This window comes from Bemisia tabaci, chromosome 2, assembly GCF_918797505.1.
Source record: "Bemisia tabaci chromosome 2, PGI_BMITA_v3".
NCBI classification, from domain to species: domain Eukaryota; kingdom Metazoa; phylum Arthropoda; class Insecta; order Hemiptera; family Aleyrodidae; genus Bemisia; species Bemisia tabaci.
Window position 1 is genome coordinate 52,843,336 of NC_092794.1, and position 14,464 is coordinate 52,857,799.

General features: G+C 39.0%; 1 protein-coding gene across 1 annotated transcript; it reads right to left on the reverse strand.

Moving 5' to 3' along the window:
* Nucleotides 1–6,750: 6,750 nt before the first annotated feature.
* LOC109039882 (uncharacterized) lies at nt 6,751–14,143 on the reverse strand. The gene is made up of 4 exons (XM_019055628.2): nt 13,836–14,143; nt 12,954–13,055; nt 11,943–12,066; nt 6,751–11,058 (listed from the first exon to the last, which is right to left on the reverse strand). The coding sequence occupies exons 1-4, from the start codon at nt 13,998–14,000 to the stop codon at nt 10,865–10,867; spliced, it is 585 nt and encodes a 194-aa protein (XP_018911173.2). The 5' UTR covers nt 14,001–14,143; the 3' UTR covers nt 6,751–10,864.
* Nucleotides 14,144–14,464: the final 321 nt, after the last annotated feature.

Consider the following 14,464-nt stretch of genomic DNA (forward strand, 5'->3'; position numbering starts at 1 on the left):
AATTATTCATAATAATACAACTAATATCCTTTATGCAAGACAGTGGCGAGGCGTGATAATCGATTATCGACATTTTCCCATTTAAAGCTATGGTAAAGAATCGATTATTATAGCCTTCGTTGCGAGCGCCCAGATAACCGATCTTTTTCCATAGGGTTGAACGGCATAAAAATGGATACATCGCAAATTACGCCACGGTACTGATGCAAGAATCACTCCAGCTTTAAACGAACGTTAAAACACACTTTCCCAGGGGATTTAATTAGTATTCGGGCGGAGCGGTATGAGGGGAAAATACGGAAAATGTTACAAAGGAAAGAAAAATGAAATAGCATAAAACGAAAATTATAGCTTTCACTTTGCCACTTTAACGACAGAATTGCAAGATTGTGAGGTTTTGTCAGAATTTTAACACCCTTCATTGACTCGAATTTGGTTGCAGGATCGTTATATTTCCTCCCGCTTTAAAAAATGAAGTTGGGAAATTCACGTATTCTGCTGTGCTAAGGAAAAACTCCGTGATTACCGTCAGGCGTTGCCAACTTTTCTGCGATAAAATACGAATTTATTGTGGAAGTTAAGATAATTCTTCTTCCAATTTTTCAGACTATTTTGTTTGCAATTTAAATCTGAAAATTTCACGGGGAAATATGCGTAATTACGTTAAGACTTCGTTGAATATGGAACTTTACTCGAAAATTAAGTTCCGTAGACCATCTCTGTGTGGACGATGCCTTTCATTTATGAGAAAAGAACGAAAAAAATATGCATAAGAATAAACATGAATGTGGTCTAATGATCTTAATTTCCACCACCGCGCCGACCGTACTCTGTTTGGCGCAATGCGTGAAGTATCCCTACAGTCTTGCAGGTGCTATGCGTTTCACGCTGACCGCCGCTGACCACGTGACCGCACTGTTTTTGACGCAATGCATGAAGTATTCATGCAGTCTTGTAGGCACTATGAGTTTCACGCCAACCGCTGCTGACCGCACTACGTTTGACGCAATGCGTTTCTCGGTTTGAATTTATCACTTGAAAAAACGATATTAACCTAGCCTTGAATTCAAAATTGCATTTAACTTCATATCTAAAACTCAACTTTTGGTGAATGCGATGAAATATAATGCGCAATACGAATTTAAATTAAAAAAAACTATCTCTACAGTGATTTGGTCCCTAAGACACATAAGAATACATGCAAAACAGGGCCCACGTCACAATAGATATAGTTCTATCTTATTTAAATATGTCCAATCAACATTTGGACGGGAAATGAGGAATCTATCGTAGGATCGTGACGGGTTTCCATTGATTCATCTCTCGCGAGTAGGTTTTGTTGCTGCACAGGAGTTTGAAGGCGTTTTCAATATATTTTCCCGCCGCTCTCAGTAACATCTCTTCGCGGCAGTTTCTTTCAGTTGTTCTGGGAAGAATGTTTCTCTCTCAACTAGACTAATAAAAATCGCTGTCTCTTGTATCACCGAAAGACGAACAAATTAGAAATTACTATACTTTAACTCTCAGGATATGAGAGATTTTTTCGCCTTTCCTCATTTGTGATTTTTTTTCTGAATCAGATTTTTTCTTGATACCTACATTTGAAAAAAATTACAACATTTTCCACCCCTAAATTTGCCGCCATGGGCCGCGGTCCATGTGGCTACCCCCTTAATCCGGCCCCGAGGCAGGATATCATCTTCATCGGGGAGAAATTTCTTCTTAGCGGCAAATTCAAGAATATTTCTGCTTACATTTGTGACGCAAGTTCTTAAAGTAATGATGTGTAACTACTTGTGATTACACTTTAGAGGGATGTATATTATATGTGGTGCTTCAAAATTCCTATTCCAACGTCATTCCTCTAGGAGAGTATATTATCGAAAAATTTTCGTGCGAAATTTTCATTAAACGTACTCACAAAGTTACCGAAAACTCACGTGACACAGACGATGGACATCAAATCACATATATATTTTTGGTGTAGTTCTAGAAAAGCATGATCTGAATAAAGTGTTTGCGCGTGTGAGGGATTTTTTATTTAAATACTTATTCTGATGTAAAGATTTCGCGAAAAACACCGTGGTGTCATTAGATTCCTCTGAAATCAACACCTACGCCCAAAAAAAGCTCTCAAAGTTCAGACCGTAATGGAGGAGATATCCCACGCTACGTTGAGAGTTAACTTCTATTCAAACTCATCATGCACAAATGAGGATAAAATACATTAGCAGGGTTGTCGTGGTTTCAGTCTTAGAATCAGCCCCCCCCCCCCAAAAAAAACGGCAACTTTCCTCATGTATCTTCTTCCTATCTGTGCATGGAGGTTCTGTGGCCAAATATAGAGGTTGACTCTCGGTGTTAACGTGGGGTGACCCCTCCATCACGGCCTGGACTCAGAGAGCTTTTTTGAGCCAAGGAGTTGATTTCAGAGAAAACAAAAGGGACCATTGAGGGACTTCGAGGACAAGGTGCATAATATCAGTTTTTGAAAAAATTGAGATCTTTATGAACTCAACTGAAACTAGTTTGAAAGTATATTCTGTAAAAAATTCACAACTGAAATTCGACTTCAAAGCATCAAATAAGTGTAATTTTGAAACTTTTTTGAAACGTTCACTGGAAATGAAGTCGCCTGGATCTAGAGTCCTGCAGACTCTTAATAACATTGAGAAGAAAAAATACTCTTGATTCAATCCAATTTTTCCTTGAATCGAAGAGCCGAGCCTCTTAATTTAGGCGGATTTCCTTTTGATTCAAGCAAGAAATCCGATTGAATCAAGAGTATTTTTTCCTGTCAATATTTTTAAGAGTCTAGATCCAAGCGACTTTTTTTTCCAGTGTATTTCTTGAAATAGCAAAAACTGCACTTAATATGCGCCTTATCCTGCGAGCCCCTCCATTGGGTTTCTCGCGAAATTTGACACCATGAAAATCATTGAAATCGCAAATCCCTGACACATGCAAGAACTCCATCCTATTTTCAGGTCTTGATATTTATCTCAGTGCGGACTTTAAAATTCAATGATTATTCAGAATACCTGTCAACCTCAGTGACTGCTGGCGTTGTACCCTGGCATCCGCCCTGTATATTTATTAGTATATTTTGTGAAAAATTCGCAACTAAAATCAAACTTTAAAGCATCAAAAAGTGAGTTTCAACTTCCTTTCTGTCATGAAACTCAATGAAATTTTTTGAAACTCTAAAGACGTATTTCTTGAAATAGCAAAAACTGCACGTATGCGCCTCGTCCTCCAAGCCCCAAATTTGATGCTACGGAAATCATTTAAATATAGCAAAACCCTGACCAATGCAAGAACTGCATTCTATTTTCAGGAACTTGTGTCTTGATATTTATCTCAGTGCGGACTTTAAAATTCAATGATTATTCGAAAAACCTGTCAACCTCAGCGACTGCTGCGGCGTTCTACCCCGGCATACCCCGCGGACCTCAGCCGGCAGCCACTCTTTTCCGGCGCGGAGGGTACCGTCTTAAGGCCGACTCCATAGCTCGACTAATTTACCTGTCAATGGAGAGACACAGCCAGCATGAATACCTGTAATTTTCGTACTGATACTACCCGGCCGCCGCCGCTAGCTTACGCTTCTTCGTCCTGGAATCGTCCGAGGCGGTGGATGATGGAAATTATCCGTCAATCGATCGATGAGGCTTCATAATGGTCCGTATAAAATCCCTATGCCTCCGCAATAATTACACCAATTTTTCAACGGAGGTGATGCTGGTCTTGCCGCAGCATGCAATCCATAAAAATTGAGGGTAAGAAGTTTACACGTTCATATCGACGGAATACATTAATGCTGAAACTATGAAAACAGAGATCTTGAATGCGATGTTTCAACATTTCCGCTATTTTTATTTATTTATTCGAAAAATAAATAGGCTATTAGTATTCAAAATTTTCAGAAAATGATTTGTATAAATTAAGAGGCCGTTCATAAAATGCATAACGCAGTAGGGGGACGAAAGTTCTGCGCCTACGTTACAGCTACGTTACAGGGAGAAGAGGAGAGTCTAGGAGAGTCTGCGTTACGTAAAGCTAAAATCGGCGCAAAACGCTCATTTTTTTATAAAATCAAGATGAAAAATCGATGGGAGGTAGAAAATTTTCATCCAAAATTCACCACGAAATGTTAAATTGAGGAGGATGGAGCATCGCACAGGGCGTTAAGTAAGTTATAAGTAGGGGGGAGGTGCAAATCATTGTTACGGGTGAGTTGTGGGGGAGAAGGGGGGTAGAAATCAAAAATTCAATTTTCGATGTCAAGTATTTTTGAACGGCCTCTCCAGAAAAATCAGTGAGAATTTCGAGGAATGATGTTCAATGTATTTGTCAGAAGAATTATTTTTTCTCCCTCAGGTATAACAAGAAAGATGCACGTTTTACGCCATAATTATAGTTGTAACAACGGAGAAAAACGATTGTGAAACTACGAAAACACTTATCTAGAATGGAGTGTTTCTTCATTTCGATATTTTCGCTCTTACTTTATTTTGTACGATAGTATATTGTTGAAAACTTCAGTAAGGAATTTTCAGAATATATATACCAGAGAGGGCCAGGTGCCCAAGCGAAAGATACGCAAGTAGAAAAGGGGAAAAGATAAATGGTAGTTTTTATATTTCCATATTTTTATTCTGTGATAAAGAGAGTGTAAAATTAGAAAGAGCACAGGGTGTAATTTACAGAGTGTGTCGTGTCGGTCGTCATTGCCGACAAACGCCGAGAATACAAGCATGTCTTGTAGCGCCTTCATTTTCCATGCATGCAATTTGTATTACACCATGGGTCAAAATTCACACGACCCGATCTTGTGTGAACATTCCGATCATAATTATGTTAGGCTTCGATACTGGATGCAATATCTCCGTCTTAGGATGCTCCAGAAAAACACACTTTCAGTAAAATTTAATAAATTTAGTGGTAGATGAAAAACCACCTTGCGGTTTGATTATAAAAAACGATATTTTACGGCTCCAAAACCATGTTTTTAAGAGAGAAGACGAATAGAATGTGGTCGTCTAATTCTTTGCTTTTTGCAGATTGTTAACGAAAATCAATTCCGGACCTAAATAAATGCTTACTTACTAAACCAAATAAAAGCAATTTTACTCCAATTGAGTTCCTTCTTTGCAAATGAGGCACCCGGCAAGGTACGTAAGATTTCAATTTATTCGAAGCTTTCGTTTTGGAAAACAAAAAGAAGAAGAGGAAACGCTAAAAATCATTCACTAGAGAAAGTCTGTAAACTTGTTTGTTTAATCAGGTTAGGTTTTCTTCCTGCCCTAGGTACCTGTGCAAACCTGGTTGCCGGAAGCTTAGAACAACTGCCCGGAAACTTGAAAGAACGTGTTATAGATTACAGAATACACAGATTGTGCGTCGAGGAGTTAATTTCAGCCTTTTTTGAAGTGCCTATCGTAATTTTGGTGCCATTTCAACCTTGAAAATGTACATACTCGGCTGTATGTCTTGAGAGCAACAGACTCCTTCTGTTCCATAAAGTGCAAATTGTTGCGCAACATACAGTGCCTTTAAATAGAGTGTATAGGGAGAAACTTCTTCTATTCAAGGGTTAATGACTTTCCGATCTATGATTTATATGTATTATGATTAACATCGGTCAGCTAGTTGTTGCAAGTATGACCACTTTTTATGGAGCTCTAGGTGAGGCCAGGCCCGTCACAAGGGGGGGGGGGATACTGGGTCCCTGATGCCGGGGCCCGTGTTACCCGTGAAAAACCACTACGAATTCACATGCAACCCTTGTTTTGTAAGAAAAAGTGAAAAATTTACCCTAAAAATTTCGCAAAAGGTGAATAGATTTTCAGAAACACGCTGGGGCACTGTAGAATTCTTCTTAAAGTTTTAAAGAAGTATACTTCCTGGAAAATTTCTATCTATTTTCAAGATTTTCAGTACAGAGGGATATTTTTAGTAACTGCGTTTCATTTTCTTCCGTCGTCAGATGCTAAGAGTCTCCAGTCTGGGCATCCTCGACTTCAATGGCTCATGGCTCAACTCTCTTACCATAGACAACCGAAGGGGGAGTCCAGGGGGGTCTGGCCCTCATAGAACTGAAAATAGTATCATATGCCCCCCCCCCCAAAAAAAAAAAAAAAAAAAAATTCCAGATGGTTTGAATGCAACAATTCGCAAGTATTTTGTGCGGAAAGTAGGGAAAAAAATATGATTATTCCGCAGAAATTGATGGAAAAATTCTTTACGGAAGCTTCAAAATGCGTCCGATTAGTCGTATAAATTCTAAAATTTCTCGGGGGATGCCCCTCGGACCCCCCCCCTCCGTTCTTGGGGCCCGGACCTTAAAACTGGTACCAGGGCCCGAGATGGGATGTGGCGGGCCTGGGTGAGGCAGGCTGCCGCACCAAGGATCGATTGTTTTGCATACATTTGGACTGCATTTTGCAATTTGGACCTATAAATTCTGGCTCATCTGAAAAAACACTTATATGCATAGGGAAACTAATGGCACATATGTTATTTTTATACCGGGTCGGAATTTATAGTTCCTAATTGCAAAGTGTAGTCCATTTAAATGAAGGAAAAACAGCGTTGCCAACTTTCAAAAACCACCACTGGTCGTTAGGTGCGGTCACGAGGAGCCTTTCATGCCAATTTTGAGGTTACCTATTTTGAAGTTCGAATGTACCTTTTTTACCTATTCACCTTAATTTGAGGTGCAAGGCAGGATAAATAATGCTTTCAATATACTTCTTAACAATTGCTTTTATTTAATCAATTATTTCAGAACAAATCCAATTAAAAAATAGTCAACAGCAGATCGGGAAAAAATTATATTCTATATGATTAGCTTCAAATCACGCTACATTTTGGGGTATTAAAATAAATCAGTATGAAATCAACGAAATCGAGAAAAAGGTACAACAATGTCAACCTGATTCACTTCTCTTAACACATCAAATTCAAAACACAAAAACTACAATGCACAAAAAAATGGAAATGGTGTTTCAATTAAAGTATGTAATAATGATATTAAAATATGATTAACATTTGAATAAAAAATATTATATTTGAATTTAATCGTCGAATTCAGTCAAATGAAAATGTATATTGCCTTTGATACTTCCAAAAATAATAAAAAAAAGTATTACGGCCATAGTGTTGCAATAGCGTGGAGGAGGTTTCGTAATAACGGCACCATATTCGCTGGATTAATAAAACAAGATAGATAAGTCTCGCATCGATTATACTTGAGTAAACACTGTTAAGCGGGGAGACTTTAGGTTTTAAGGAATATTATATCTTTAATTCTGCGAGGCTAAGGAAGAAAGTCGTATGAACCTTCAGACGTTTCCAATTTTCTTGCAATTAAATAAATGTTCGATGGAAGTTAAAGTTGTACATGATAATGGTTTTGCAGATCTCTGTGCAAATTTCAATAAATTTTCTGCATAGTACGAAGTGAATTCATCAAAATTTGCAAAAGCATCCCCACCAACGTCCTCTTGAAAAAATTAAATTGCTCTTTTAAATCTGGCAAGAGCTGATGTGGCTTGGTTCCTTTCTGAAAAATGCGGTATAATTATAGAGTGGCCAAGACCTTTACTGCCACGATGAGGAAAAACGCTAAGAAAACCTTCAAATGTTGCCTTTCCCACAGTAATATTTTCATTTTTAAGAAGGCTTATGAATATTTTTCCTTTAAATCATCAGATACTTCCGATTAACATGCAAACTTAAACTTTCTGGAAAATTAGAAGAAAAATATTAAGAAGTTTCCCGGAAAATTCGTATTTTATAAAAGGAAAGGCAATGTTCGAAAGTCCATGCGGAGTTCTTCTCTAGCACGACAGTATCAATAAGAGAGCTAAACATTGCACAAAATGGGGACTGAAGCATAATGCATTGCTCGAATGCACATCTCGGATAATCCCTATTATTGCAACTGAAGCCGGAACTACTTACGTTACAGGCACACTTGTGTTTATTTTTCAAGTACTCAAAAATTATCCCTACGTGAGGTGCATCTGGTAGTCCTGTTGCCAGTATGAACTTTATCACAGATTTTCTCTTTGTTTATTTTTTTCTGCCGCGTTGAGCAAAAATTGCATATCGACATGGTGATTCTATTTTAAAATACGTACTGCTTGCTTACACTTTCATGACTATGGTAAGAAAAATTTGACCTCTCCATGTTGCAACTGACTCGCTTGGTTTATGAAATATTACAGTTCCATAGAGAAGTTCTTCGATCTCTTGATGCCAAAAGCGTGTATACAGGGTGTCCCAAAAGTCCGTACCCCCCCTCGTAACTTTTGAACGGTTAGAGATAGAAAAACGAAACTTTGGGAATGTTTCTACCTTAAAGGGGTCCATCTTCTAGGGGGGGTCAAAATTTTTGTCCCCCCCTCAGGGGGGGCGCGGGGGCCCCCAACTTTTTTTTTCAAATGGTAACCCCTATCTTGTGATACATCATTAGAAAGAGCATAAAAAACTAAGAATTTTGGCGCAAACCGCAAATCAATATCTTAATTTTTGACCGAGTTATGATAGGTCAAAGGTCAAATTTGACCTATTTTCAAAAAATCATATCTCCGGTTCAAATTATCGTAAAGAAAAAAATAAAACGGGAAAATTTACCAAATTGTAAGCACTTTCAAGTAAAAATCACAGAAATTACTTCAAACTAATTTTAAGGGGGGTTTCGGATCCCCAAATACGTCATTTTAAAGGTCATACGATATTCTCGCGAAATGAGCCAATTTCTCCTTACTTTTCCTCAACATTATCCTAGTAAGTTCAAAGTTAGTTCAAAATTGCGTTTTCAAGTCCCCAAATTTCGAGCAAAGTTCAAAAAACGAAATTTAAGGTAATTCAATTCAACCATTTAAATTTCATTTTTTTTAAAACTTTGTTCGAAATTTGGGGACTTGAAAACGCAATTTTGAACTAACTTTGAACTTACTAAGATAATGTTGAGGAAAAGTAAGGAGAAATTGGCTCATTTCGCGAGAATATCGTATGACCTTTAAAATGACGTATTTGGGGATCCGAAACCCCCCTTAAAATTAGTTTGAAGTAATTTCTGTGATTTTTACTTGAAAGTGCTTACAATTTGGTAAATTTTCCCGTTTTATTTTTTTCTTTACGATAATTTGAACCGGAGATATGATTTTTTGAAAATAGGTCAAATTTGACCTTTGACCTATCATAACTCGGTCAAAAATTAAGATATTGATTTGCGGTTTGCGCCAAAATTCTTAGTTTTTTATGCTCTTTCTAATGATGTATCACAAGATAGGGGTTACCATTTGAAAAAAAAAAGTTGGGGGCCCCCGCGCCCCCCCTGAGGGGGGGGGGACAAGAATTTTGACCCCCCTAGAAGATGGACCCCTTTAAGGTAGAAACATTCCCAAAGTTTCGTTTTTCTATCTCTAACCGTTCAAAAGTTACGAGGGGGGGTACGGACTTTTGGGACACCCTGTTTTACTAATTATCGACGGTGAAACTACCAAACCACGTATCTCGGTTTGCGACGTCGCAGACTTCCTGTCATACCTTATTTTTTAAATGAAAAACTACTTAACATCCAGTCTTAAAAATTTCTGTGATTTTTCCTCTTTGTGCAGAGAAAATTCCGTGAAAATTTCAAGGAATGACACTGATTTGGTCTACTTCAAAAAAATAAAATGTGAGCGTAGATTTTTAAACACCGCAAACGAGAAACGTGGTTTGGTAATTTCACCGTCGTTATGTAGATTATCACAATTATCTGATACGGATGTTTCTACCCGTCCATGCAGTGGCGTGGCATGAATGATCGATTATCGATAGATCCGTATTTGAAGCTATGGTAAAGAATCGATCATTAAGGTATTCACTGCGAACACCCTGTATATCGATCCTTTTGCATAGGTTTAAATAGCAGATAAATCGATATATCGCAAAACACGCCACGCCACTGCCTCCATGCCACAACTGCATAGGTATCGATGGTGAAACAGCAGAAATTCATATCTCGGTTTGCGGCGTTGCAGACTTCCTGCCATACTTTACTTTCTACATGGAAAACAACTGAGCGTCATTTTTTGAAAATTTGCTGTGCAAATTTCAAGCAACGATGTTGGTTCCGTCTTCTTTTAAAAAATAAAATAGGTGTGGGGATTTCGCCACACCCCCAACCCAGATACGCATTTTTGCAGTTTCACAGGCGATATATTCTCAGTTTTTAAACTTTATAGTTCCAATAAGAAATAATCCGACTCTCCATGCTGATATTGCGTTTATTGCTGAGCATGTAAATCATTATAGTTCTAGATAAATCCCAAGCCTCTCTGTACTGAAACTATGTATGCATATTACTCGATGCGTAATCAATCAGTAGAGTTCCGATAAGATACATTCCAAAAACTTCTACCCTGGAACTGTTATATATTGCTCTTGCGTAATAAATCAGTAAAGTTCTGATAAGACGTATATCGTAAACTTCCTCTTTTATGAAACTCAGAATAGTGCTCGGTACGTAAAGTATTGCGGCTCTGATAAAAAATATTCCAACCTTTTAATGCTGAAACCATGTGTATTTCCTAGCATGTAAACCACCAGCAAAAAATAATTCAACCTCTATGTATGACGTTTCTCATGTAAACCACAACAGTACCGACAATCGACAGCCCGACCTCTACATACTGAAAACATGTATATTGCTCTTCACGTTAATCATTGAAATACCGATAGGAAACATTCCAACCTCTCCATGTTGAGAACATGTATGCTGCTCCTAACGTGAGCCATTATAGTACCGATAGGAAATATTTTGACCTCGCCATGCTGAAACCGTGCATTCTGATCGATTCGTGGACTATTGCAAGAATTTTTTCATCTGTTTGTTTTGCGCGGACATTGAGTACACAGCGTTGTCAGCCTTGGAGAGCATCGAGTCCAATTTATCTACCTGGTTGCTCATTTCTCGATCGAAGTCCATCCTCTTTTGAGACTGAGTCCTCGTGTCTGGTGGATTGGGATTAGCGCATGCCGTTTGCTCCACGCCCTCTCCTGAAAATTGAAGAAAATTATGAAAATTATTGAAGATTAAAAAAACGAGATTCCAGACCACTCACCGAGTTCCAGCCGAAATCACACTCGAATCGTTCAAAGTATTGGACTATAGTGGACTGGATGAATACTATAATGGATCAGTTGCGCTGGTCACAGAAATCGTATTTCGATGCTTATTTCTTGTAGATTAGCTAAATATCATAAGATCCGTTCAAACAGCGACGGAATTTGGACGGACTCAGGGCCGGATTAAAGGAGTGGCCACATGGGCCGCGGCCCATGGCGGCGAAATTTAGAAGGCGGCTAATTTTGCAGTTTTTTTTAAATGTAGGTATAAAAAAATCGGATTCAGAAAAAAATATTTTCGCAAAAAATATATCCAACACGTGTAGGTAAACGCGTCTTACGCACCCCTCCGCCTCCGGCACGTTCACTTGATGGTTTTTATTGATGTTTCAAAACGAATGAGGTGGTGGCGCCAAAATACAGGCGGCCCATGGGCGGCAAGTAGGTAAATCGCGCCCTGGACGGACGCCGAAAATTCTTACATGACTTGTAGTTCCTTACTGCAAAATTCAGTCCAAATGAGGTAAAGTGCTGATTTTCCATCAGTTTCTAGCAGCATAGCGATACTTGTAACTTGGCAACACTGGTTTTCCTCCATTTAAATGTTTGCAAAACAATCGATTATAAAGGAAGCACATTGCCTCATTAATTATATTGGTGAGACAATGTACCTCATCTAGAATCGATTCTTTTAATGGATGTGAATGGAGAAAAAACTATGGTGCCAAATTTCAAGAATCGCCAACGTTATCTAGCAACAATGCTTCGATCCGTTCAGCAACCCCATTAAGCTTGTGCCATAAATTGCATTGTACCTGAGTTCTGGTTGTCGAATTTCTTTGTAGGTGCTGGCGAAGGGCACGGGCTGACGTCATTTGAGTTGGGTTCGGATCCTCTGAGTCTAATTTTTAGGAGATTGCTTAAATTTCCGCAGGCTGACTGAAAACACGAGGAAATTACTTGTTAATTGACTACAGGTATGTAGGCGCCTGTAAAGAATTTTATGAGCGAGGAGGGGTTTTTGCAGAGGTCTGAACCCCTCTTCTTCATGAATTTTCGACAAGCAACTCTGAAAATCTGAGGATTTCAATTTTCCACGTACTGATGTCAATTGAAGAGATATCATAGTGAGAGAGCAATAGAAGATAAGGTTCGTTTAACCTAAACCTTGCTATAGAACGGTTAGAATGGAAATTTCTTACAGCGCCAACTCAGTGGCGTGACTTTCGCACCTGCCGCCCTCACCCGGGGAGGGGGGGGGGGTGCATCTTTGTGAAGGGGGCAAACATTGGAGAGAAAGTGCGCTACTCAGCATTTTTTCAATGGAGGGGCGCAGCGTCATAGATTTGCAGGGGGCGCAAAGATTCCTAGCTTCGCCACTGCACCAACTAAGGATGTATACAAATTATTTTGCTTTGACATTTTTCAGATTACAATTGTATGGTTGTAGGATGGAGACACTTCTAACTTCCCCGAAAAATAATCGTGATACTGAACAAGCGTGTAAATAGACGCGCCTTCTTTGGACGAGGTAGGCAAAATGAGGTCCCACTAGCAGCAAGGTAGGTACGGTGAAATTACGGCACACATCTCGATTTGCGGCTTTGCACGATTTTTGTTGATTTCCATTATTGTTCTTCATTCAGTGAACATTGAACTAACATTTCCATCATCTAAAATTCCTGAGATGTCGTTAGTTCTTAGAAATTCGTAAATTTTGATAATTTCATCACTCAAGCATTATTTCGGGAGCCAAGTGCTTCTTTGCATTGTTAAGAAGAATACTCCTCACTATATTATACATATTATAGATTGAGCTGAGATACCTTGAAATTGTTGAGTTTCTTTTGTGTCACTGCCAAAATGTTATTCAATTCATCTAGGCCACCGGAAGCTTGTTTTATATTTTCACCATCTAAATTTATTTCCTGAGAAGAAACAAAAGCTCATCAATAAAAAAAATAAAAAAGAAATTACATGAAAAACCAGAAACTCCACTGCAAAAGTTTGTTCATTGACTAGAATAATTTCACGTATCGATTGACAGTAATCTACCCTCTATCGGTTACATGATATAACGAATAGAACAATGTTTTACTCATCTCCACAAAAATTCAGCAGTATAATTTGGAATAGATCCGTGTAAGAGATTAAAATGATTTGCCAATGCAAAAATTTCAAAATGCGGAAAAAAATCATATCGACAAACGATCGCAAAAAATCGCAGTGCACTTTCTCTCATCCATGTTTTCGTGTTTTGTACTTTTTGTATGGTGCTAAATCATTGTAATCCCTTCCAAGGAGCCATTCCCAAAGTTATACTGCTAAATTTTACTGGAGATGGGCAAAACTTGTCCTTTTCATGATGCAATTTAAAGGGCTTCCTAGGACTTCCCTTGATCAAAATGTAAGCCAAACGGGACTTCCCGAGGGAAGGAGCTGTATAAAGAGGACTATGAATACCAATGCAATACTTTACGATTCCTTTTCCTATTTCGATATTTCTCATGAATCAAAATTTCAACTGGTATTTAGGGAGGTGGTGGTCGTGATCCACATTTATTTTGGGTCTTTGGTCATTCTGGTTTACTCTTATCAGGATTTGCATCTGCACCACAATGTAATTCAAAAAGGGGAGTTGTTCAAGGAACAACTATGAATACGACCCTAAATCAGGCCCAGGGAGAAGAGAAGGGATAAAAACGCACCTCTAAAAAGCGGTTGTCGATAGGGTGTGTTTGCTCGTCCTCATCGTCGCTACACAGCGTGCTCGGGGAAATTTTATTGATTGCGAAGCTCTCCTTGTCGGGTTTCGGTAGACCCAGGAGCTCGGCCCTCATACACTCGGCCTCGAAATCCTGGTCCACGGACATCTCTCCGATTATGTTAACCCGTTCTCACCCGCGAAATTCCTCCCCGAAAACAATCACAAATGAAATTCAAAACAAGGGTGGATTGAGCACTGTCCCCGTAAATGTCAACAGTTTCAGTTGCGGGGCACCTGCGCACAGTCGCGATTGCGCGCGCCGCGACAGGTTTGCCGCGACACGAAAATGAAAATTCCCTGAGAATCGACTCAGGAGTCAGGCTCGAGGCCTCCTCGCTCGTTCCGAACATATGGTTGCAGTTTACCTCCTTTTGGGGTTTCTCGCCGGAAAATCAATACATCATGTGGGCTCCACTTCGATGGCCGAAGTGCGAAACCACGTATCTCCGTTTGCGAGGTTGCAGACTTCCCGTCGTAATCTATTTTTCCTCTGGAAAGCTAGTCAACGTATTTTCTTGAAACTTCCTTGATCTCTCCTCTCTATTAGCGGAATATTCTGTATACATTTTA

Bases quoted from the DNA above. Each gene is read 5' to 3' on its own strand.
- LOC109039882 (XM_019055628.2), bottom strand. From the start codon at position 14,000: ATGTCCGTGGACCAGGATTTCGAGGCCGAGTGTATGAGGGCCGAGCTC. The intron at 13,056-13,835 runs GTGCGTTTTTAT...GTTTCTTCTCAG, and splicing joins TCGACAACCGCTTTTTAGAG to GAAATAAATTTAGATGGTGA. The intron at 11,059-11,942 runs GTACAATGCAAT...TTCAATTTTCAG, and splicing joins ATTCGACAACCAGAACTCAG to GAGAGGGCGTGGAGCAAACG.